The sequence below is a fragment of the Stegodyphus dumicola genome, chromosome 3 (genome assembly GCF_044657685.1).
Source record: "Stegodyphus dumicola isolate Sdum_Otavi_A_Nest chromosome 3, ASM4465768v1".
Classification (NCBI taxonomy): domain Eukaryota; kingdom Metazoa; phylum Arthropoda; class Arachnida; order Araneae; family Eresidae; genus Stegodyphus; species Stegodyphus dumicola.
This window is the reverse complement of record NC_140770.1, coordinates 79,561,453-79,588,434: the sequence shown is the minus strand read 5'-3', so window position 1 is coordinate 79,588,434 and position 26,982 is coordinate 79,561,453. Positions and strand designations below refer to the sequence as shown.

At 34.5% G+C, this 26,982-nt stretch overlaps 1 protein-coding gene across 3 annotated transcripts in view; it reads left to right on the top strand.

Annotated features, from left to right (window-relative positions):
* LOC118192033 (ran-binding protein 9-like) overlaps nucleotides 1–26,982 on the top strand; it is an 84,543-nt gene that overhangs the window by 44,506 nt on the left and 13,055 nt on the right. For all 3 annotated transcript variants that reach the window (XM_035362909.2, XM_035362910.1, XM_085813021.1), the window contains one exon: nucleotides 25,712–25,863. In XM_035362909.2, the coding sequence (XP_035218800.1) occupies nucleotides 25,712–25,863 (152 nt within the window). The remainder of the gene's footprint in view (nucleotides 1–25,711; nucleotides 25,864–26,982) is intronic.

The window sequence follows — 26,982 nt, the reverse complement described above, 5'->3', positions numbered from 1 at the left end:
CACAATTATTTTTGACAGCATTGGCGTTAACAACAGTTTGGCGATTTTTTATCATAAATAAATTATCTTGAACCACAGATCTTGAAAACAACAAATAGCTAGGTTATAAAATCCAAATGAAGTAATAAAATGAGGAACTTTTAGATGAATAAGTAAACTCGCAAATGATATCCCTCCAAAGATGATATGATGTATGGGTGATCCTGTTTTCTTTTTAATGGATGTCCAATCATTGCAATTTAGTGTATTGCAAAGTTTAAGGAACAAAAATATTAAAGGTAATGATAAATATGAAGAGAACAAAATTATTTCTTTTGCAGATATGTAATATTTTCTTCTAATTCGAATGCATAGAATTCATCATAGAAAAGATAGGAAAAGTAGTGATGGTAACTAACTGTACATGATGGATGGTAACTGTACATGTCTTTGATCTATGATTTTTGATCTTGCTCAAAGGGAAGAAAGGGAAGAACAGACAACAGGATGAAACTGCCTTATGTGGTCGACTGCCCTTTTGGGTTGATTGTGTTATTACATATCAAGCAACATTAATCCTTAGGATTGTTAATGAGTTAATTTTGATGGAAAAGATTCATAGAGGTTGGTTATGTTGTGTTTGTAATGTAGATCAGTTCTTGATCATTTTTAGATGGATTTTGCGATTTGCAGCAATTCCTGAGATTTCACATTTTGGTTTTTACCTTATTCAGCAATGTACTATACTAGTATAGTAAGATGACATGTTTTCAGTTGTCGTAAGCAAAACTCACAACTATATTGTTATCACTACATATTATTATTACACACCCGACTGCACTAGGCTCCGACATAGAATGTGTAGACAAGTGTGACAAAATGAAATTAACATTTCAAAACTTTTTGAACATTTAATACAATTCTGTGTACAGTAGTTATATTTACAAATTAAAGATACCTATAATGACATAAAAATGTGCATGTTGAGAAAAGCTTGGCCGGACTTTACTGAACTTGAAAACTACTGAAACTCGAAAATTGCAAACTTAAACACAGGGGACCTTATTTTCTAAATGCAGCAAATTGAAAAACTGTAATATATGCAGCAGATTTCATTTCATATGTCACCAACCAGAACTCCATTTTATAATGCAATGTTAAAAATTTCAAAATAACTTTACAATAAGATACTGTGAAACCTATGAAAGCTTTTTAATGCGGGTAAAAAATTTTGTAACCATGGTTACCACTGCTGTTGTTGCCAAGCTCACTTTTGCATATAGAAAAACATAAATAGTCATACATAATTCTGACAATTTAACTAGTCAATTTTTCTGAAGATTCCATCAAATTCGATCATTACATTCCTTATAATTCTGTTAAGGTTGTAGCTATGTGAATCTTAAAAATCTCATCTTGGTAAATTGTGTTATGTTATGACAAACCAGATGTATAATAAAATCACATAAATTGTCCAATAATTTAAGTGTGACAATTCATCATTTTGTCCCCCATCTAATGCTGGGGCGTCTAATCTTATTCATTGCAATTGAAACTATTCTATATTTTATAGAAACTTTTCCTCTTTAAATACATCCAATTTGAATACTTTTTTAGACAACTGTTAATTTTCTTCCTTACATCATTTAAGTGTAATGAAAATGCGGATGGTCTTCCACTCATGAATATTTAATGCATTGGAAGTTTTGCTCCAAGGTGAGGGGTTCCCCCCCCCCTTCTTCAGACAAACATTGAATACTCGTTTCACATTAGCATCAATTTCTGTCTTGCAGATTTTATTCAAATATCCATTTGAAATACCTTATTCAATTTTCGTGAAATATTTTTTTCCATGGTTTAATGAGCTTCTTATATTCATATACAATTATGCTTTGCTTACAATTGTAAATTCTTTCATTGGGAAGGCTTATATTGCTCTGTTTACATGCATTGTAACAATAGCTGTGCATCTGGAACTAGTGTCTATCCCAAACAGCAAAAAATTTTCTTCTGTCCCTTAGATTTATTTCAAAAAGAGAAGTATGTCAAATGATATATATTCAGACAAGGCAAAAACCTTAAAAAGAGCAGACAAGGAATTGCAAAAACTATGGGATACCATCAAGGACACAGAAGTTAAGTTTTAAATTATTGTGGTAATAAATGTAATTGAGTGGAAATTCAGTGGGGAAAAGGCAGTCTGGTGGAGCAGTTTCTGGGAAAGGCTAGTTAAGTCTATCAAATCATGTTTGAAGAAAATATTCATGAAGGCATCACTTCAATTTTAAGAGCGGAAACAGTTTTAATTGTATTTGAGGGAATATCAAATTCATTTCTGCTGGCATGTTTATAGTGAATAATTATGCTTTGCTTACAATTTTAAATTCTTCATGTAAATGTTATGTTCTTTTGAGCAACTGAAAGTTAACACCTTTTTTCCAGCCTTTTCTATCTAACTTCTGACCTAGTTATTCTATTTTTCCAAAATTTCAACTTTAGATATTCTTGTGCGACAAAAAAATGCATATATTATTAATACAAGGTACATCTGTTTAATTCCTTTTTAATATTTGCATCATTGATATTCTAAATTAAGTATAATAATTAAAATTTTGAATAGCACTGTCATTTTGGGACATGCGGTGTATGGGAAACTGACCAATTCTGTTGTGTAAAGCAATTATGCTTCATTAATTAGTTAAAAGTTAAATCCATATAATAAATTTCACTTCAAAATAGTGAGGTTTAATATTCGTAGTTTAAAGAAGTAAATCATTGTGGATTGCACACTTTTTTTTAAACTTTGCATATTGAAGTGGCATATTTAAAAGCAAATTGCATTTTTTTTAGCCTAGAAGAATTAAATCGTCATTTTGACAAGACAGTTGTGCATGTTTTGAAGAGATAGTGTTTTTATATATATATTTGTTAATGATGTTGTCTTGTATACCTGACTGATTTGTATATATTGCTCTTATTTTTATTATCTGTCAATAGGTGCACAAGTATTAAAAAGTGTGGCAAATACCTTTAATGTCTTAAATGTTAATCATAGACATATATGTTCTAAAAAGTAGTTTCTCAAACTGTTGTAGAAAATTTTATAACATTAATTTTTACTTTTGAAGAAGATTTTAAAAAGTACAGCAAATATCGTGTTTATAAATCAAGTTTCTATACTTTTATTCATAAATTTCGCAAAGGTTTCTTAAATTATTTTATTTGTATAGAAGAGGAAATTTGTAATAATCATGTTTTATGAGCATTCAAGTTAAATTTTTTTTTAAATGTAGAAGCATTTCCAAAACTCATTTTGAACAGGCCCTCAGCGATTGCTGATAATAATACTTTACTGTTGAAGGTCACTATGACGTTTGAACGTAAACCCTACTTTGTAGGATTGTGTGTCATAGGCACTTGTAACCCTGTGTTTTTTGTTTTGCCATTTTGCTGATCCCCATTATATGCAAGATTGAAAATAGTACTCATATTAAATATTTTAAAATGAAAGAAAACTGTTCTCTAGCTGAGAAAACATAAATTACATGCAGATAAAAAATGTAAACCACACATATATGTGGAGACATTAAATGAATTGTTTGTGTTTATCAATAACCATCTGTTTCTTACCAAGGCTGAATCTCGTCAGTTTCCATTTTTTATCGAGGCTATTATCACATAAGTGTACCCTTCTATTTTGCAGAGGCCCTCAGGGGGCTCACTTTTGTGAGTACGGGTGTGGCAATCCCGAGGTACCCTAGCCCTTCAGGGGATCATCTTGGTGAGACGGGTGTCACGATCCTGGAGCCTCAGTGATCTATCCTCTTTTCCGTCTCCTCTCCTCTTAATTGGAACTTTTTCCCTTCCCTTCTCCCTTGTGGTTTCTCTCTACGGAGTTTGGGGCTCGTCACTAGAGGCTGGAACAGACCTTGTTTCTAGTTTTCGAGTGGCAAGAAAACTGCCCACGTGTTTGCCGTGCGTGGAGACCCGTGTCGCTGGAAAGGAGGGTCCTGGTAGTTGAGGGGCGAGGTACTGTCCCCAACACACTGCTTTGGCCTCTGCTTCAGCTAAACGGGAGGCACCTTAGTCGTCCTCACGGGTGTCAATCGGCTGGTCATCACTAGTCCTTGTGTCAGTGGCTTGGGGTCAAGCTCTCGGGAGTACCTGCTTTCGGGAAAGCCGACTGTGGGGCTTCAGTTTGCGTATAGGTCCGGCTAGCCCTAACACAGGAATCTGTGTTCCCTTGTTGGGCTCCGTGGTGGGCGGGGCCGTCGGACCCGAATCTTTCTTCTCTTCAATATGGCTTCTTCACACATATATTTAATTAAAGATTTCGAGGTCACTCCAGTTACTCAAGTCACTCCAGTCTCTCAACCTAGTTCGGAAACGTCTACTAATAAACGAATCATTCAACCTAGTTCTGAAACGTCTACTACTAAACCAGTCACTCAACCTAGTTCTGAAAATTCTGCAAAAAAATTACGGATAGATGCAAATAAAAAAAATCATCACAATAGTCCCCATTTCCTAGTCATCTCTAGTCCTGGCGAAATGCATAAGATGTCTCCTTTCGTAATAAATAAATACATCCAGTCTTGTATTGGTGAGCCGAGAAACATAAAGCGTCTCCGCTCCGGAGACTTGCTTATTGATACAAACTCAGCCACCCAGTCTGCTTCTTTACTTCAGATTACTAAACTTGGGCAAGCGAATGTCACTGTCACAGCACATAAGACACTGAATTATTGTCGTTTCGTAATATCGGAATTCGACCTTTTGTACGTTCCTGAAGAAGAGATCGCTTCCGAGCTATCCGACCAAAATGTCTGCGGTGCTAGGCGGATCAAGATGCATAAGGAAGGTAAGTTGATCGATACGAAACACGTGATCCTTACCTTCAACACGCCTGATCTGCCTAAGAATATTAAGGCCGGATATTTAAATTGTCCTGTCAGACCTTATATTCCGAACCCTATGCGATGCTTCCAATGCCAGCGTTTCGGCCATTCTAAGACGTCTTGTCGTGGCAGCCTCACATGCGCCCGATGCTCACAGATTGGCCACGATTCTGAAAATTGTACCGCTGCGCCTTCGTGTATAAATTGCAAGGGTCAGCACCCAGCATTTTCACGCCTCTGCCCAAAATGGAAATCCGAAAAAGAAGTACAGACTCTTAAAGTTACCAGGAACATCTCGTATGCTGAAGCCAGAAAACTAGTTCAAAGCGCACAGCTCCAATCAAACAAATCTTATGCCAGTGCAGTTAAAACAACACGTAGCATTGCCACCCAAACATCAATAGGCACGCAGACTAAACCAAATAAAACCCAACCAACCACATCCACCAAGAAAACGGAAAATGCAACTCATTTAATACAAAAAAAAAAAGAAACAGTCATTCAAAGTAAACCTAAAACTGAAAGTCACAAAATAATTAATAAAAATAGAAGTCCTAGCAATAGCTCTCTTGACGATATGATTTCTGAATCTGCGGATTCAGACGGTATGGAAGTAGAAGAGGGTCTAGAAGTTCCCAGGCATCTACTTCCACGAAAAACCAAACGAGCACAGAAAGAACAAAAACCAGTCATAATGGCCACCCTCGTCTCATGGAACTGTCGCGGTTTCCACCGAAATTTGCTCGACATCAAAGCCATAATTAATGCTTATCATCCTGTATGCTTCGCAATACAGGAAACAAATCTAAAACCAGAACAACAGGCAAAACTTCGGAGGTTTTCCTTCGTCAGGAAAGATAACCTTGCAGGTGAGCGTGCCAGTGGAGGTGTAGGTCTCCTCAACTCACTGGATTATCCCTCAAATGTGCTTTCTTTGACGACATCCCTCCAAGTTGTCGCTATTCAAACAAATTTTGATATTGTTGTTACACTCGTTTCTCTGTATTTGCCTCCAAATGAGCATATTGATCAGCAATATTTAAATGGTCTTTTAGAGCAGCTGCCTGAGCCTTTCATCATAATAGGTGATTTTAACGGCCATAGTCCGCTCTGAGGTAGTAAAGATACAAATTGCCGAGGAAGACAAATTGAGCAGATGATCGAAGATCATAGCCTTTGTCTCCTAAATAATGGGCAGGATACGTACTTCCATGAGCCTTCAAGGACATTCCACGCTCTCGACCTTGCCATCTGTTCACCATCTCTGTTGCCATTTTGCACTTTTAGTGTCGGAAATGACCTGTACAACAGCGATCATTATCCCATTTTTGTATCTCTTGCACGAAGAGGAGCATACCCCATGTCGAGACTCCCTCGGTTTATACTGGACAGGGCAGACTGGGAACTCTTCTCTTCCTCTGCAGAGCTCACAGAGGAAATGGTAGAAGATGTGCATATCGATGACGCTGTGGAAGCTGTTACTAATACTATTATTCAGGCAGCTATGCTTTCGATTCCTAGAACATCAGGAAAAATGCTTATATATACGAAACCATGGTGGAATCGCAACTGTCATGAAGCACTGAAAAAACAGAAAAAAGCATGGGGTATTTTTCGTAGATATCCTACCCTGTGAAACCTCATAGCCTTTAAAAGAGCCAAAGCAAATGCACGAAAAGTAAGAAGACAGAGCCAGAGGGATTCCTGGATTTCATATGTGTCATCAATAACATCCTCTACGCCGAGTAAGCGGGTTTGGGAAAGAGTTCGAAAAGCATGCGGCATATATAAAGACCACTCACTTTCCTTTTTGGAAAAAGATGGCCGAGTGATTAGCTCCATAGAAGAAATTGCTAATACTATTGGTGAGACATTTGCTGCCGTTTCTTCCAGCCGAAATTACTCACCTGCATTTCTTTCTATCAAGCGACGCTCTGAGAAAAATCCCATCGCTTTCAACTCTTCCAAATTTGAGCCTTATAATAGAGATTTTACTGTGCTAGAGTTAAAGAGAGCTTTGTTACAGACACATAGGTCGTCTCCGGGTCTCGATGGCGTGAATTACGATATGCTAAAGCATCTGTCCTATAAGTCACTGAATGCCCTTCTCACGCTTTACAATAGAGTGTAGAAGGAGCATACTTTTCCCAGTGCATGGAAGAGAGCTGTTGTAATTCCTATTGCCAAGCCAGGGAAAGATCCAAGGAATCCCTCCAACTATCGGCCAATTGCTCTTACAAGTTGCCTATGCAAGCTGTTTGAAAAAATGGTAAACAGCCGCCTAGTCTACTTCTTGGAAAAAAATAATATTATATCGCCTTATCAAAGTGGTTTTCGAAAGGGGAGGATTACAGTAGATAATATGCTCCTCTTAGAGACATCCATTCGAAAAGCTTTTGTAAGAAGAAGTCACCTAGTCTCGGTATTCTTTGATATTGAGAAAGCTTATGATAAGGCATGGAGATACGGTATACTTCGGGATCTTCACGAGAGTGGCTTGCGCGGCAACCTACCAATTTTCATTCAGAATTTCTTGAATACTAGGACTTTTCAAGTAAGGATTGGCTCTGTTTTTTCAGATATTTTTGAACAGGAAGAGGGTGTGCCTCAAGGCTGTGTGCTTAGTGTAACTCTGTTCAGCCTAAAAATAAATTCTGTATTAAAAGAACTTCCTCCCACCATTTCAGGATCTTTATATGTTGATGATCTACAAATTAGCTGTCAGGGTACGGATATGAGACATGTAGAGAGGCAGCTCCAGATCGCTTTGAACAGGATCCAGGAATGGGCAAAAAGACAAGGATTTATGTTTTCAAAACAGAAGACTGTGTGCGTGCATTTTTGTAAAAAGCGAGGTCTGCATCCTGAGCCTGAATTATACGTCAATGGGTCTGTAATTCCAGTTGCATCGGAAGTAAAATTTTTAGGGGTGATGTTCGACCGAAAATTGACTTTCCTTCCTCATGTCTTAAACTTGAGAAAAAAGTGTACCAAAGTTTTAAATATTCTAAAAGTCTTGGCGAAACACCTCCTGGGGTGCAGAGCGTTGCTCCATGCTTCGCATTTACAGAGCTCTAATTCGCTCTAGACTGGACTATGGCTCAGTTGTTTACGGATCCGCCTGGTCATCAGTATTGTTAAAACTGGATCCTGTTCATCATCAAGCTCTACGGATCTGTTCAGGAGCTTTCAGGACTTCTCCTGTCCAGAGCCTGTATGTTGACTGTAATGAACCATCACTTTATCTGAGGCGTGAACAATTGTCCCTTCTGCAATATTTTAATATTCTATCCCAACCTGAACATCCCAATAAGCTGTGCTTACTTGATGATGTGTGTAACGCTTTATTTGAAACACGTCCATCTTGTGTTCCTACATTTCTTTTAAGAGTTCGCCCTGTCATTGAGGAACTTTCCCTCTCTGATATGCACCCCTAAGCAGTACAAAATTTTGAAATCCCACCTTGGGAAAATGCACAGATTCAGCTTCTTGATGTTTTTAAGTATCATGTGAAGGCAAGCACTAACGAGATTATTTACAGACAACTCTTCGCTGAGTACAGGAACAAATATAGCAGTTATCTTCCAGTTTATACAGATGGGTCCAAGTCAAAAGATCATGTGGGGATGGCATTTGTAATTAAAGACCACATGGAGGGCAGACGCTTGCACAATGCTTTCTCTGTCTTAACATCCGAAATAACTGCGATATATTATAGTCTTTTATACATCTCAAGGCTCTGCTACAAAAAGTTTATAATTTATACAGATTCGTATAGTGCTCTTAAATCAATAGAAGCTTTTCCTAATACTCAAAATCCAGTAATAGTGGATATTCTGAAAATACATATAAACTTAATAAATCGTGGATATGAAATCCTGTACTGCTGGGTTCCCGGGCATGTGGGAATAAAAGGGAATGAGTAGGCAGATATCACAGCAAAATGTGCTGTTGAACTGTCCAGTCGTCTCATCCCTTTTGCAGACATCTGTTGTGTTGTGAAACAAAAGATCCGAAAAAAATGGCAGCAACTTTGGGATGTTCAGCTTCAAAATAAATTAAGACATGTAAAACCTAGAATTGAGCACTGGGAATTAAACCAAAAATCGTAAGGAGGAAGTTCTTTTGACTCGCCTCAGAATTGGTCACACAAGAGTGACACATAGCTACCTTTTAAAAGCTGAAAATGAGCCTGTTTGTTTTAACTGTAATGTTTGTTTATCTGTTCGTCATATTTTAATTGAGTGTCCATGTTTTAATAGGCTTCGCTAGAAAAATTTTAATAGCTGTGACTTGCCTCTCGACCGTTTAATCGGAAGAGAGGTCAATTGTGGTTTGTTTTATTATTTGAAAGAGACTGGCTTTTATTACCAAATTTGTTTTGAAGACTGTGTCTTGAATTTTAATATGTGCTTTTAATTTGTTTTTATATGACTCCATCCTCTGGATTTGGTACATTTGTCTACTTGTTTATTTATTGAATTTTAAATCATCAATTGTAATCATCCCATCTCGTGTTTGGCGTGCTATAATCATCTTTGGTTTTTGCGCCATAATCTCTCACTCACTCTCTCACTCTATTTTGCAGAGACTCCGTGAGTACGTAATCTTGGAACTATGGGTGTGATAGGCTTGAAAATAACTGAAGTCAGTGAATATGTTATCTATCTGCAAATTTTGCAGATCCTTTTAATTTTTTATAGTATAATGAATGTTTTGCTAATTAGAATTTTTATTCATGACTATAATAAAATTTCAAACTTTGTGGATATGTGATACTCAAAATATTGAAATTGTTTTCATAAAATTCTACACTTCAAAACTTTTGGTTTGAAATGCATGTGCAAGCTGAAAATTAAAGCAAATGATCTTCAGCTCACTTTTTAAGCATCTTATGTGTTAATGTGATTCAAGGAAAATCCTCCTTCATCTAAAACTGAGCATGAAACACAACTCCTAATCTCTGTATTTTTGTTAACGACAACATTTTCTCTTGCCTTTTTAATTTTTCCCTTCTCTCTCTCTCTCTCTCTCTCTCTCTCTCTTTTTTTTTTTTTTTTTTTTTTTTTTTTTTGTTCATTTAGACAGGTCTGATAGATTGAAAACAGGGTTAGAATAATCATTTCAAGGGGGGGAATCAAAATTTTTAGTTATTCGGTCTTTCATTTTAGTCTGATCTGATATGCCATTTTAGAGTTTGATAAGTGTGGACTAATTACTGCTCTGAATTAAGATTTTTTTAGAAAGCTATAAAGTTTTATGTATAATTTCTTAGCTTAAGAGGAGAAATAAATATTTTATAATTTCTGGAAGAGTTAGATACCATGGACTCAATTTCTTTAGTTATAATTCTTGCCCAGAAATTTTTTGTCTTGAATTCAATTATCATTATGTATCTCCAAGTATAAATGCTTCTGTGATCTTTTCCCTTTCTCCCCTTCTTTCCATTCAGGATATTCTCTCCTAGTTTTTCATCACTTCTCTTTATAGACCTTAATTTCTTGCCTATAAATAAGGAAAATGTTTCCCAGCAATGAATGAAATTAGCGAAACTTATATTGCAAATTCCATTCCTCCACCTCTGATGATTTTCAGAATAATTATCCTTTCTAAATTTTATTTCATTTGAATTCTACTTTATTATTATCTTTTACTGATCGCATTAAATTTTGTTTAATCTGAGTTGTGTTAATCTACTGTAGACATTTGTAAATTTTTATATAAAGATACAAGAAATGCTTAATTCTATAAATATTTGCATTTAATTTTGTCTTACATCAATATATGGAACAATACTAAGTTTATCCACAAAAAAATACTGTGCAAATTATTTTTTTCATTGTGTTTTGATAAGTTATTTTTGCTGATTGAAATAAAAGTGTAAGCAAATTAAGAATTGAAGTTAACCAAAGAATGTAAATCCAGAATATTCACCGCTAATATATGTCCACTGAGTATCAAATTAGCGAGCTGATATTGGGGAAGATTATTCCACTCACAAAGCAGTACTCTCCGAAGTTCTGGTACACATGTAGGAGGTACTTGATGGGCTGCAATTTGTCGGCCAAGCATTCCCACACGTGCGCTATCACAGGGGTGGCCAACTTTTTTATATATAAGGTCTACTTTTTATCTTAAACACATGTCGCGATCGACTTTTTGTCATATTTGTAATCTAAGAGGGAAGAAGGGTGTAAAAATACATACAATGTTTATACACTGTGTCTCCGTATAAGGTGCATTCCAGTGAGGTATGGGTAGATAAGTAAAATATACGTTCAAAACCATTTTTTAAATCGCTTATTAAGTTTTCGAGGTATAGGCTCATGAAGAAAATTAATTTCCATACCCAACTTTTAATAGCAGCATCCCACACATTCGGTACCTAAAAAATTTGATTTTCCTACACTTTTTTAGATAGATTTTTTACTAACTTAAAATGCAATTTCTTTTTTTTATCTACTGCCGTGTATAAGCCGTGTTTGTTAATATGAAAAAGTTGTTATAAAAATGCACCATATGGTTGATAATTTGATTTCAATATTTCACTTTCGCATTTTTGGGGGACCAGGAGAATTTATCATTAAAGAATAACATAGCTTACTTTTTGCTAGCCTATCAAAAGCTCTCTGAGCATACCTCATACTGAAATATAGATCTAAGGTTTCTACATAAAAAATGACAATTAAAGATTCCAAAAATTCATGTCAAAGGAAGAAAAAAGCACATGGATAATTATTAACAATATTTACTAATTCAAAGTAGCTACACATAAATACAGATTTAGAATTTACTTTGTTGCTGTAACATCAATGGAAAGACTGAGTTTGCATGTTCCTAACCAATGAATCATAATTAGGTGATCCTGACAAAGATAATACAGTACAAAGTCCAAAATCTGGACTCGTCGGGACTTTGGCGATTCCGGATTTGGGATTTTTCTGGATATTAGATCATCGATTTAAATCTAGTAAGATGGCACGTAGAAATTATAAAATTAAAAACATGAAATCGTGATTTATGAAATAATGAAGTATTTATGATCTAAAGGGTATCAAAATTTACAAAAAGAAAAAAAAAGCTTAATATTTATTTGTTTTTACCTTTTATTAAACATTTCTTTCAATGTAAGTTGTTTAAGTTGCTTCATTTTTTAGGCTAATACTTTCTCACAAATTCTGTAGACAGACATAATCTTATTAATAGTTACATTGTTGAAGCCCTGTAACTGTTTCGAGAATTCCGACTAACTTGTCAATCAAAATTTTCTCGTTTTAGTAACTTCTCTGTCACTTTCTTCACTATCAGCAGCGGTGGATCTAGAACCATCTAGATTTCACCATTCATTAATTGATTGATGATTGAGAAGCATTGTCATCACAATGAAAAACTTCTTTTATGTCATCTTTATTTATTACCGCTTCTCCACATTTCTTTACAAAATCCGTTATTTGGAAAATTTCACCTTTGTTTTGCAATATATGAAAACCTTTGAAATTTGTGGCTATCATTATCAAATTTAGCTATCCTTTACTATACCTATTTGGGTATACATCCATGAGCTTGCCAACTAATGACAAGTTGTTCATTATACTTTTGTTTATTTCTTGTACATGTTTAAGGCTTATCAGAGTTCTGAATAAATAAATTCCCACATATACTTAAGCCTTATTGAATGCCAATGCTAGATAACTTACCGTCTGATGTAGTGTCTGTGGGTCCTAAATTCTGCGACTTGATGTGGCCATACGAGCCCTGGTGCTGATTCTGGATTTATGTGAATAATAAATCAGGTATTCTTAATTCAAATAGCCCTAAATGTAATATCTAAGTCTCTGAGTATCATCAACAAAATCTATTTTTAGCATATAGAAAGAAATTTTTGGTAAATTTTTCCTCGTCAACAATTTTTAGCGCATTTAACTTAAATCTGTAATCATCTTCAAGCGTAATGTCAGCATAAAAGGTTACTGTACACCTTTATTATTCAATTACTAACATAAAAAAATTGTTTAGGCATCACTACATGAGTCTTTTTTCAAGTTTTTCGTGTTTTGATAAACATGCGGTGATGAAAGGAAAGTACAATAAATAATTAGTCGCCAGGTTGGCGTCAGATCAACAGTGTATCTATGTGGAATGTTTCGGTTTGAGATGAGTGCCAAGTAGATACGCAGCAATGGAGCCTAATTACTGATCATACAAATTTATGCTAAAATGATTGTTTCTTCAAATAACAAGGTATTTTATTTAGTGTCGATGTGAAATTAAGAATCAGGACTTGGATGTTTTATTACGCGCAGAGGGGAAGGGAATCAAATGCACATGCATAAAGCTTACAAGAAAAACTTTGTTAATGGTTTGAGGTCCGGATTTTAGATCATTCCGGATAATAAACGTCCGGATTTCGGACTTTTTACTGTAATAATGAGGCTTCAGTATGTGAATCAGTGAGAAACATTGTTTAGTCTTCATTAGTTTCAAGTATGAAAATTCCAATTCGATTCGCATAGGTATGTAGATTCGAAACAAGAATGGATATATTACATTCACTACGTTTGGTGATACTAGAATATTTTTCTCGGTTGACATATTTCCAAAAATCTTCAAATTTTCGGGCTTGTAAAATTATAATTTCATTTTCTAATACCTTTTGATCCATGTGAAATGTGTCTGAAATTTTTTGGTTAATGCGTTTCACACTTGAATCTTTTTTAAAAAGTAAAGATATGAATTCCACAATTTCTGTAATTTTTCAAAATCCTGGAACCTTATCTCAGAATCTTCAGTTACTTTTTGGATTTCTGCGACACATTTGTCGATCTTATAATTAAAATTTTTATGTTTTTGTAGATTATCCGCCATATTTGGAAAATGATTCATATTATTTTGTTGCAGATCTTCTATTATAGGCAAAATAAATTGTGTTTTATATGCGTCTATGGAGCTGATCATATCAATTACTGTTTTCATTTTACATTGTAATTCTAAATTTAAATGACTTAGTATTGAAGTTAAATCAGTAAGAAATGCTAAGTCACTAAGCCAAGTTTCATTATTTAAGTTTCCACGATTTCCATCTTGTTTGTGAAGAAAATCTATAATTTCAGGCAATAAATCACAAAATCACTGCAAAAATTTACCTCTGCCATCTTGTTCGCGAAGAATATCTATAATTTCAAACAATAAATCTGCAAAAATTTACCTCTGCTTAGCCATCTGACATCAGTATGTAGTAATAATTCAGGTTGGCCTTCATCGAGCTGCAGTTGGAAGAGACGCCGTTTGAGGGAACTTCCTCGAACTGAGTTAAGAATTCTAATGCTATGTCCATTACCTCTTTTGTGTTTAGTCTCTTGCTAACACTTGCTGGTGAATTATGCAGTGATAGCTTAAAAAGACAGGAAATTCATCTTCCTGTTGACATAGGGCTATAAATCCATTTATGCTACCTATCATTGCAGCTGTGCCATCCGTTGTTATTGAGACTTAATTTAAAAAAGGTACTTTCAAATCATGAGCAAGTATTTAAAGGCTTTGAATATGTCTACATCTCTAATTCTTTCCTTCAAAGAAATCATACCCAACAACTCTTCTTTAGATGTAAAATAAGAATTTTACATACCATATAAACGAAAACAAGTAATTATGTCGTATCGCCTTATATATCTGTCGATTCATCATACTGAAGGAAAAAAAAAGAACAGCTATTAATGTAATTATATAACTGCTCTTTTACATTCCCACTCAACCTTCAATTCGTTGCATCACTGGGTTCGAGACAATTGTAGATCTTGAATTGCAGGAGACTTTAAAAACACTTTGTTGATTTGTTAATTGAGTTTTAAGATCCCTAACTTTCAAAAGTCAAACAACAAAAATCAGCATTATATTTTCAAAATTTTCACAGGACTAGTTTTGATGGTTTTACCGAACCACCATCCTCAGCTGCAAAACCGCAAATTAACAAGATAGGAAATAATGATTAAATACGAAAGCCTGGACAAGAATAAGCAAGTGGTGCCATCTGTTGATAAAACCAGAACTTAAACATAATTTCTTTAAAGACCGAAGGCAAAGATGGATTGGAATTAGGATCGTTAACTAAAACAGAAAGATTTTTTTTAATGTGAAATGCCTCTAGAAAATTCAGTTCTCCAATGGAAGATGTTTTTTGAATAATTTTGGCAGCAGAAAAATTGAAAGTGTGATTTTCGGACCAACAATGTTGAGCAACAGAAGACTTCTGTGTTTCGTTTTTCTAACATATGCCTCATGTTCCTTGACAGGAAATTTTAAGGCTCTCTTAATTTGGCCAATGTAAATTAAACCACACTTTCAAGGAATCCTATAAATACCCCAGGAATTCTTATCCAGAATGGGGTCCTTGAGTATGGAACTCGGAATTTTATTTTGATGGGAGAATAAACAACCCGAAAGTTAAATTTCTGCAAAATATGTGCAACTTTATAACTAATTGATGGAAAGAAGGGAATGACAACAGAATTTTTATAATCTCCTAAAACAAGAGTGTGCCTTTTAGTGTGTTGAGATGAGAATTTTTTAACTGCTTGATTAATAATGTTGGGTGAAAAGCCCCTGTCAATAGCTATTGCTTTTAAATAATGTAGTTCTTCATCAAGGGATAGTTTGGAGGAGCAAACTTGAAGAGCACGGAAAACATAGGAATAAAATGAAGCTAACTTTTGTTTAGTTGGGTGACATGATTTAAAGTGTGGTGGAAGGCAAACAGATGAAGGTTTACGGTAAACCGTAGTACTGAAGTTGGATGTGTTACGTGTGACCACAATGTCGAGAAACGGAAGAGAATTGCAAGTCTCAAGTTTAAAAGTGAACTGAATAGCAGGATCAATAGAATTCATTGTTGAAAGAACTTTATTTAAATCATCTTTATTACCTTCAAATAGAGTAAAAGTATCGTCTACGTAACGGAACCATGCCGGGAAGTTTAAAGTTTTAAACAATTTTGATTCATAATAATGCATGTAGATATCAGCCAGTATGAGACTGAGGGGGCTTCCCAAGGCTAATCAATCAGTTCGCTTGTAATACTTATTGTGGAAAACAAAATGTGTTGTTTCAAACAGAGTTGAGTGAGAGAGATTAGCTCATCAATTTCAATGCAAGACAAATGAAATTCGCGAAGTCTGGTTTCTAGACATCTTAATGCACCCTCCACTTATTTTAGGAGATTATAAAAATTCTGTTGTCATTCCCTTCTTTCCATCAATTAGCTATAAAGTTGCACGTATTTTGCAGAAATTTAACTTTCGGGTTGTTTATTCTCCCATCAATAAAATTCCGAGTTCCCTACTCAAGGACCCCATTCCGGATATGAATACCTGCGGTATTTATAGGGTTCCTTACGAGTGTGGTTTAATTTATATTGGCCAGACTAAGAGAGCCTTAAAATTTCGCATCAAGGAACATGAGGCATATGTTAGAAAAAAGGAAACACAGAAGTCTTCTGTTGCTCAACACTGTTGGTCCGAAAATCACACTTTCAATTTTTCTGCTGCCAAAATCATTCAAAGAGGCATTTCACATTCAAAAAAATCTATGTTTTAGTTCTGGTTTCATCAACATATGGTGTCGCTTATTCTTGTCCAGGCTTTCTTATCTAATCTAATCATTATTTCCTATCTTGTTCATTTGCAGTTTTGAAGCTGAGGATGGTGGTTCAGTAAAACTATCAAAACTAGTCCTGTGAAAATTTTGAAAATATAACGCTGGTTTTTGTTGTTTGACTTCTGAATTAGTATTTGTTCGGCATGTTAGTGTGTCTTATTTATCTCTAACTTTGTTTTCTCAGATCAGAATTTGGTGAATAATCTGTTTGATACTTGTTATGTTAAGCTAAAAAAATGTCTCTCCAGATTACCCTTTTTAACAATGGCTACTGAGATAAGGCATATTAAACAACAACATTTATCATTCAACATTTTAAAAAAGTAATCGAGTTCCCATTCTTCATTGAAGTGATAAGTTTTCAATTTCTTCGGTTTACTACTCATGTTCATCATGGGTGTACTAGAATGCAAAGAAATATGACAATTTAAAGAATAAATATTGAATTAAATATTTTTCTAGAAAATTGAAAACTCGTGAACTGCGGCTATTATCTCCGCTATGTTGAGAGAAATGATAACAATACCGCATACTGTGATCGGACACAGCAATAAAAGTGTATTAAAATCTAATAAAGATATATTCAAATTTGCAAGAAGTATGTTAAATTTGCAATATATTTATTACGGTTTAAATACTGAAATCTTAATTTAAGCAGAATTATTGTTATTTCTAATATATTTGTAATACTGCCCCTTATTTTTCTCTCAGTGTAATACCCGCAGTTTAGAGATTTGTTGCCCAAGAATGCTCACTTATCAAGTAAATAGATATGTAAGAAAAGCAGTTTGATTTAAAACAAAGAAAAGGTACTTACATTTTAAACAGAAGAAAAATTGAAACCTAAAGTGGTCAGTGAGGATAAATAATGTTGATTAATAATAATACAGTCAAAAGTCTTTAATTCAGACTCGTCGGGACTTTGGCGATTCTGGATTATTGGTTTTCCCGGATTATAGATCATCAGTTTAAATCTGGTAAAAAGGCATGCCGAAATTATGCAATTAAAAATCTGAAATCATAATTTATGAAATAAAGAGCAATTGTGATCTAAAGGGTATCAAAATTTACAAAAAAAGGCTTAATAATTATTTGTTTACTTTATTAAACATTTCTTTTAATGCGCGCATGCGTAAACCATACATTACGCATAGTCGAAATTAGAAAATTGCAACTAGAAAACTATTTGATGTGTATTCGTGATATTTATAATGATGAGGAATTTGATTTAAATCATATCAAAGACGGAGTACATCGAGATGAAATACTGCATTTAGTAATGAATTATAAGCTGAATAAAAAAAAAAGTCTGCCCTAAAGATAAGGATAGTGCTGACAGATCAACTTCCAGTTCAATGCGTGCCGTGACTTCCCCCCCCCCAGCATAGCAGCGTGAAATTGATAAACAGATATCGGAATGGTTAGAGAAACAAATCACCTCTCTGTCACTTTATCCATTTTTTGCAGCAATTCCACTTTTTGTTTAATGGACATCGAAACATGCTTTCACTTTGTAGATCCTTTGGCAGCTCCAAAATCGGAAATTGTATTTGACATAATTGAAAGTTCAAGCTTACTTTTATAAAATTGTCTGCAAAAAATAATAAGCCGGATCCAATTCGAAGATTAAGGAACAATGCAATCTGCAACATTAACTGAATTAGATAATTTTAGCTTAGCTTATACTGTCCGTTATACGTTAAACGTGCATGCGTAAAGGTATTATGAGCATGTGTAAATGCATTATGTGTTTACGCATGCGCAGAAAGTTTGTAGCTTTGAGGTCCGGATTATGGATGTCCAGATTAAAGACTTTTGACTGTACTATTAATACAAAAGAAGCTACCTTATGGCACTACCAAATATTTGAGCTAACTGACTGTGTTCTTCGATGAGTCAAGCCCTAACAGTTGCGTTCACGTATTGCGTCTGGTGACAAGTTTAAAATATAAATTGAAATGTATTGTACTGGATGGGCGGAGATCGCAGTGTCCAGCTGTCAAAATTCTAGGAATTCATAACCTCGGCAAAGTCTCGGACTGCATTACATTGCTAAAAGGTTTTATCTTCTACAATCGCTTCACACATCTTTTGTACACAGAATTCCACTCCAGTCATTGAAAGTGCGAGCGATTGACGATCGATCAGAATTAGCCTTGCGATCAACTTGTTGGCCACCCTTGCTCTATCGGATTCAAGTCAGGTGAGAATGCTGGGCTTTCGATACAGGTGATATCTTGAGATTGAAGGCATTTCTTTACAATGCTTGCACGATAAAGCCAGATGTTGTCATCCATAAACACATATTCTGTACCCATAGCAGCCTTAAACAAATGTACTTGTTCTAGAAGGATGTCTGAATAACTTTGGCTTATCATGGTACTTATCTGAACATGCAGACCTGTTCTGGAGCCCAGTTATAATTCCACCCCAGACAAGCAATCCTGCATCACCGAAATGGTGTCATTCTAGTATTTTATTTTGGTAGTAGCGGGTACCTTGAGTTCTCTATATGAAAGTCCCGACTGATCACACTGCAAGCTAAACCTAAACTTGTCAGAAAACATCACAAAAACCCACTGTGATGACGTCCACATTGCATGTTTCCTACTGACCGCTGGAGACAGTGAGTTGCCGTGAGTAGAACACATCTGAAAGGCCTGCAAGCATATAGACCAGTCTGTCCCAAACGACTTTTCTCTGTTTGCCTTGAAACTGTCATACCCTTGGCTAAACATAGCTGATGAGACGGGTCTGATGCTGTGCTCCGTCTGCTTTTTTTGGCAGTTGCTGCCATATACTGGCATTCTAACTTGGAGGGGGGAGGTGACTCGTACTGGAACATCTACTGACATTTCCATCGTTTTGGAATTATTGTCAGAGCCTTGAGATGATATTTTGGACTATTCCAAGTTCCTCTAATACTTCCATCTGAGAACACCCACATTCCGGGTGGATAATAATTCTACCATGTAAAAAATCATCCACATGCATCCTCTGTGTCTTATATACTCAGTTGTAGCACTGAGCAGCTTACAGAATGCTTGTGAACAATTTTATTTCTTTGCTACTATTATATAGACTTATCTTACACTGTCATCAATGTGAGGTATGATCGGTGCCATCTGATGGCTTCCTATAATTTGCATATTATTCTTGAAGATGTGTGTGATAGTTCTACAGGTGAAGGTTTGATTTCCATGTGATTCTGAATTATCCTTAATTTATAGACATGAGTGTATTTTACATCAGAATTGAATTGCAAATAGTTTGTTAATGGGAACCATACATTCTAAGATGATGGCAGAATTTTTATAGGTTATAATTCAAAATATTTTTCGGTAAATTTTGAAAAATATTTTTAAAATGCAAGTTTTAAAAATAAATCATAAAAAATGGGTGAATTTTATTTGGAATGAAACTAAATTTCGAAATATGAAAGGAAGACTCGAGTAAGTTTAATAAAAAAGGAGAGATTGATAAATATGTATCAAATTCAATTAATATTGAGGAGCTAAAATTTTGAAAGGTATTTTTTTTAAAAAAAGACTCGTGCGATTTTTACAAAACTTGGCAGTTTGGCATAATTTCAGGCATAGAATAGAAATATGGAAAAAAAGGGGCACGTCATTTCAAAAAAAGTCTAATATTGTGTCAAAATACCTATAGTAGAACGGCCCACCAGCAGCCAAGCGGTAAAGTCGCTGAACAGTGGTAGTTCGGTTCGAGGTTCGAATCCCGCGAACGGGCTGGCTGCATGGGCATTTTCGTGGCGTTCCCCATGTGTAACATGTATGCGCGCCAGTGTCCCTTAGAAAGTCCTCCACGAAGGCGTCCCTTCCCTTAGGCAGATACCCCTCAAGGCTTTGTCATAATCACACATGCACACCTATAGTAGAACAATGTTAAATCTAATACATATCCTAAGTTGCGCTTCCGACACATGAAAATGCAAGTTGAATTTCTTCAATCGGCCCAGTAGAACAGGAACTATAGAATTGTCCCCCCTTTTTTTCCCGCAGTGTACATAGGTCAATTAAATAAGTAAGTTTAAAATGTATGAAATACTTTGTGGGGCTATCATTATTTATATTTTTATTATATTTTTCTGCATAACTCCCACTTACATTGAGACTCTCTGTATTTGAGGATCCCAGTACTTGCTGCATCCAAGTCTTTGGGTTGCTGCTTCAACTATGTGCAGCCTTATTGAATGTCTGCAACATCTCTGAAACATGCTCTGCCAAGGTTAGCTTTTAGGTGACCAACAAATGAAAATCTTTTGGAGGCTCAAGTTGGGACTAAATGATGGTGGTTAAAGAAGTTGTACCTAATGAGGCTTTGTATGTTATGATGCAGTGATATACTGCAACTCAGTAGACTTAGATATTTCTCATGAATTGCAACAAAAAGTTGCAATATTATGTAGTACAGTCAAAAGTCTTTAATTCGGACTCGTTGGGACTTCGGCGATTCCGGATTATCGATTTTTCCGGATTATAGATCATCAGTTTAAATCTGGTTAGATAGCATGCAGAAATTATAAAATTAAAAATATGAAACCGTAATTTATAAAATAATGAGCAATTATGATCTAAAGGGTATCAAAATTTACAAAAAAAGAAGCTTAATATTTATTTGTTTACTTTATTAAACATTTCTTTCAACGCGCGATTGCGTAAAGCGTACCTTACGCATAGCCGAAATTAGAAAATCGCAACCAGAAAACTATTTGATTTGTATTCGTGATGTTTATAATGACGAGGAATTTGATTTAAATCATATCAAAGACGGAGTAAATGAGATTAAATACTACATTTAGTAAGGAATTATAAGCCGAATAAAATAAAAACATCTGCCCTGAAGATAACGATAGTGCTGACAGAACAACTTCCAGTTCATTGTGCGCGGTGACGACCCCCCCCCCCACGCAGAGCAGCGTGAAATTGATAAACAGATTTTGGAACGGTTAGATAAACAAAGGATATCCATTTTTTGTAGCAATTCGCTTTTTGTTTGATGGACATCGAAACATACTTTCGTTTTCTAGATCCTTTGAGAGCTCCAGAATCGGAAATTCTGTTTGACATAATCGAAAGTTCAAGCTTACTTTTATAAAATTGCTCTTACGGTCTGCAAAAAATAATAAGCCGGATCCATTTAGAAGATTAAGGAACAATGTAATCATCAACATTAACTGAAATAGATAATTAGATAATTTTAGTTTATACCGTCCGTTATAAATTAAACGCGCACGCGAAAACGTATTCTACGCTTGCGCAGACGCATATGCGCAGTCGTAAAATGCCTATGCGCATGCGTCAACGCGGCGCATGCACAGAAAGATTTTAGCTTTGAGGTCCGGATTATGGGTGTCCGAATTAACGACTTTTGACTGTAGTACGATCCAACAGTAACTTATCTCTGGTTTTGAACGAGCAGCATGAAACATACATCATAACTCACTGCTTCTCTGTGTATTCAGCACAATAGCTATTTACACTGCCTTGACACACCTTCAGTGATCAATGACATTATTTACTGATCCAGTGCAAAATATTCCTTTTGAAACTATTCATGGCTGTTTCTTGTGCTCATTGTAATCTGCAACTTATTGATTTATACGGATATATATATTAATGTTTTGTATGATTGGCAGTGTCATAGTCTTTATTTCTTCACATTTACTGTTGCTTTCTTGTTTATTCTGTTTTATTACTGCATATTAGTGATTTCTTTATCACACATTTTATCAAAAACCATATTTTTCATTGTCAAAACTCAGGGTTATATGGAATATCATCTCTCTCTGTCACCATGACAGAAATAAGAGAATCAAAGAATTTTTAAGTTATGTTTTAAAAAATACCTGAGTACTTTATTTGAAAAGCCTTTCGGTAAAATGAGTATTAAGTTCGGTTGGGAACTAAATACCAAGGGCCCTGCGACAAGCTGACCACTTGCCCAGTGCATATGCTGATGCCCCCTGGGGCCTAATGTCAAGAAAGCAGATGGGGTGCTGCAGGCCATTACCCACTAGGGCTGTTGCGCCACTGAGGTTTTTATATAATCTCTCACTGATTTCTGGCTACTCCCCATCCTAGATGGTTTTGATCTGTGTCTGCTTTGTGATCTATTGTTTGGTCACCTTCTGGATATGCATGAGGAGTACGTTCAGAATCTCCAGGCACGGTTTTGAAGTGTTGCATAATTTTGGATGAGACCAAGTAAACTTGTCAACAGAGAAGGTGAAGACCATATGTGACTAGAGAGCTATAGGGCATAGATTCAACATAGGTGATAAAATATGGCTATGGAATCTGATTAGACAGAAAGGACTTTCTTCTAAACTCACCAGGGGCAGTTTTACAAGTCCTTAAACAGGTTGAATGACATCATAGTTCGAATCCATAAATCATGTAATTCTAAGCCTAAAGTCATTCATTACAACATGCTAGCCCCTTACTATCACCATAGTACATAGTTCCCATATTGTATATATTTATTTAGTGTCTTATCAGCTGTATATTATTTATTAAAATTGTTTAGTTTTACGTGTATTATTCAGTTATTAATTTTTCTTAGTTATAAGTATGGCTTCCTGCCCAAGATGGGAATGGGACACTATTACGAATTTTTGTACATATGTAAAAATAATTCTAATGAATTCCTTATATAACAAACACTCTCATGCCATACACACATGAATTTCATCGCATATAGAGCTAATTTAATTTTACTTGCTGTTTTAACAATTTAATTTTTTTTTAAAAATGATCTATGCTTAAATAAAGACTGAGCAGATGAGCAAATAAACATATTTATTAAGATTATTAAAGATCTTGAAATGAAAGTTGGACTTTATAATAGCATTATAGCTTATGGTAGAACTTCAGTTTCTTCAGTAAATAGCTGTGTGTGTCAGGAGAAATCTTGTTTAAAGTGGTTAGTGGCAGTGTATCATTCAGTGAAACTGAACTGTCGTAAGTAATGCCATGCAGTAGATTCCTGTAAACAGCTTTAGCATTGCACTAATCTAATTTTACAGCTGAAGTTGTTAATGGAGCCATTATTAGCAGTTGAATGAAGAATGTGAATGGGATTGCATTTATGAAGCATGTGTATGAGGTTGCATTTATGCAGGTAGTACAGTTTTCCAATAGAGGAGTGATATTCGTAAATGTGTATGTGAGTACAGTTGACACGTCACAGCTAGATCAAACATTGAAGAGTCTTGCTATAATGGACTTCTTTGTGAAGGAGAATTGTTGAATAATTATTTGGGATATTGCGGACAGGTTGTCTTTGAGCAAGGGAAGTGTTAACACTATTCAACATAAAAATTTGCAATAAGTTAAGTTATGATGTATAGACAGTTCATAGTTTGCACAACCATGAACAGGATGATCTTTATTTACAAGTGCATGTTTCATCTAGTGCATTCTTGTGTATTTTTGACCAACAAAGTCAATAGCTATAATGTTAACTGTGTACCACTCTTCAATTTGCAATTATATAGGTATTCAGTCTAATAAGTCATTACAGAAATTTAGCTGTCCCATTTTCATTTGAGCATATGTTATATATTACAACCGAAGATCTGCTAGCCCTCATTAATCAGAAACATAAGTAAGTCCAGATGGCAAAAGAATTCTTGTAGTTATATAATAAAGGAAAAAGGATCCATGTCTAATTGCACCTACCTAGGAGCTTCTGAAAAAGTGAAAATTAGACTGATGAAAGAGTAGACATGATTGCAGCTAAGCAGCAACATCTCAGTAAGCTGAAATGAACAGAGTGGATAATCTAATCAGTGATGATGACGTATACTATTTAAGAACTGTCTTGAAAAAGAGGTAAACTGCTTTAGATTGCTGCTTGAAACCTAGATCTCCCATGAAGCCAATAGCAATAATGCAAGAAAGTAAAGGATAACAGAGTCTTCAATTTCCAGGAGGAGATAGGAAAATCTCGGACTAAAATTAAAGAAAGAGAGAAAGTAAATTATAAGAATTTTTTATACTTCATGATTGGCAAAAGCTGCTGAAAGAAGTTAAAACAAGCACTATCAATTACATATTCTAGAACAGGGTTTCTTAAACTTTTTGGTGTGGGGACCCCATAAGCATTGCGCAAATCTGACACGCATGAGTGAAACTCTGTTTCTTCACTTGTAATATATCATACTATTACAGTTTTAGGTCATTAACTTTAAAGTTAAAATAAATGTTTCTGTTATAAAAAAAATTGTATCAAAACATTTTCGCTTTTTCTTTGTATTGTCTTATCTTTATATATTTTAAGATTAATTATGTGAAAATATTCGGTAATTGTAAAATTATTATAATAAGTTAAAAGAAATATCAAAATTGCTAAAATTTTTAGCAACCCTTGCTGCAGGTCCCACGTCTCACAGTTTAAGAAACTCTATTCTAGAATAAGCAAAAACGGAATAATAACCAGAAATTGTCAAATAATATGGAAACTAAAAAATAATTATTTTTAATAAAGCACATATGCAGTTGTTTGAATCTCATTAGAAGTTGATCAAAAAAAATTTAATTATAAGAAAAACAAACCAGCATGAAAAGGGTAACATTTGTTAGAAAATTGCATTTCACTAAGCCAAAAAAATTTGTGATACAAATTAAAAATATCAACAATACAAAGTATGAAAATACTTGTAAAAGCTTAATTTAGGCTATAAGAATATTTTGGAAAGCAGACCTTTTTCTAATAGTTACATAGCATGCAGAACAATTATAAAAGTAAATGGTTATAAAAAAAAAATTTAATGTAAAACAAACTAATATTCAGCCAAGAAATAAGAAGGAAGCCTGCTTCCTAAAAGGAAGCCCTTTTCATATAAAATTTTATATGAACTTTATTTTGCTTTACAAGTAAAATTTTGATTCAAGTAGTTCATATTTGAATGTTAAACTTCAAAATTGTTATAATTTTTGTCATCCTATTTCAGCTCTCAGGCCATCAGTTTTATATAAACTCTAATGACTTTTTTATTAATTAAATGAAACGCTTAATTTTCATGCGAGCATTAAAAACTATGTTAAACTCTTTATGGATGAAATGATGTAGCTGAGGTGTTTTAATGAAAAAGTGTCTGTATATGTTTAAGATAATTCATGATAATTTAAATTTTGCTGACTAATTTTATAATTTTCTAGATGTTGACGCACCTCTAAATAGGAAACAAGTTTGTGGTGGTAGTCAAGCTGCAATAGAAAGGATGCTTAATTTTGGTAGGGAATTGCATTCTATGAGTGTTCAACTCAAGAGGGATTATGGTACTAATACAGCAAATAAAAAAATGCTCCAGGTATGTTCAGTATTTTGTAGTAAATATAAACATTAAATTATTTTTTAACTTCATGATTAATAAAAAAAATCAGCACTTTAAACAGAAGTAATTTTTGGATTTTTTTAATTGCGCATATTACTAGCTGCAATATGGTCTAACTGAAGATAATGAAATGATATAGGATATGTTTTCTGGGCTAGAACACTCAGTTTTGCAATACTTCGCTGAATTTACTTTTTGAAAGTCATTAATTCTTTATCTTTTCCATTTATATGCTACTACGGGTAATATAGTTAGCAAGGTTGACTGCACATGTTGTGGAAACCTTGTTTGGTTCTCGATAAGGCTTGTTAAGGATATTTGTGATTACACTGTCTTTGCATAATGAAAAGCACTTAACATCTATCAGTCTGAAAGTTGTCTTAACCCTTTTAGGGGTGGTATATAAAGGAATTTAAACTGCGGTAAAATTTTGTATAAATTGTAACTTTACCCGAAAAACACAAATTTGAGGCTTAAGAAAATTTAGAATGGAATACTGAATTTTGAGGGCCATTGTGTATTTTATACCACTGCCTCTATAAGACAATTTTTCCCCACGTAGCTACCTTTTATGCTACATTTGATGTGTATATACAGAAATGGGTAGCTGAATGTAGTTATTTTTTTAATCAAAAAGTTCTAAATTTCTATAGAAATGTAAAACTTTTAGAAATAAAATTTATGTTTTTAGGCACTTTGATGATGCCATCCAGTTGAACCTATTTATTTCCAGCATGCGGAACTGGAACTGTGTATCAGAAATTCTACTTATTTTAAAAGTATTTTGCGACATTGCTGTTGAACTGAATTTTATGATTTAAGTACAAAGAACGTGATATTTAATAAATAAAGGTAACACACAAAACGTTAAAAAAAAAATACTCCTTTGGATGGAATTTAAAATCTGAAGCCCTTCAGATATTTTTTTAGTCGAATGAAGGACTATTGTTTTCATTTTGCGTCGGTTCACTATAAATGCCAATTTCACTTTTCAAACTGTTGCCACAAAATGTTAAGAGTCCTGCATTATATTTTAAGAAATTAAATAATGAAAAATATGCATAAATATATGTATATTTCTCACATTGTGATAAA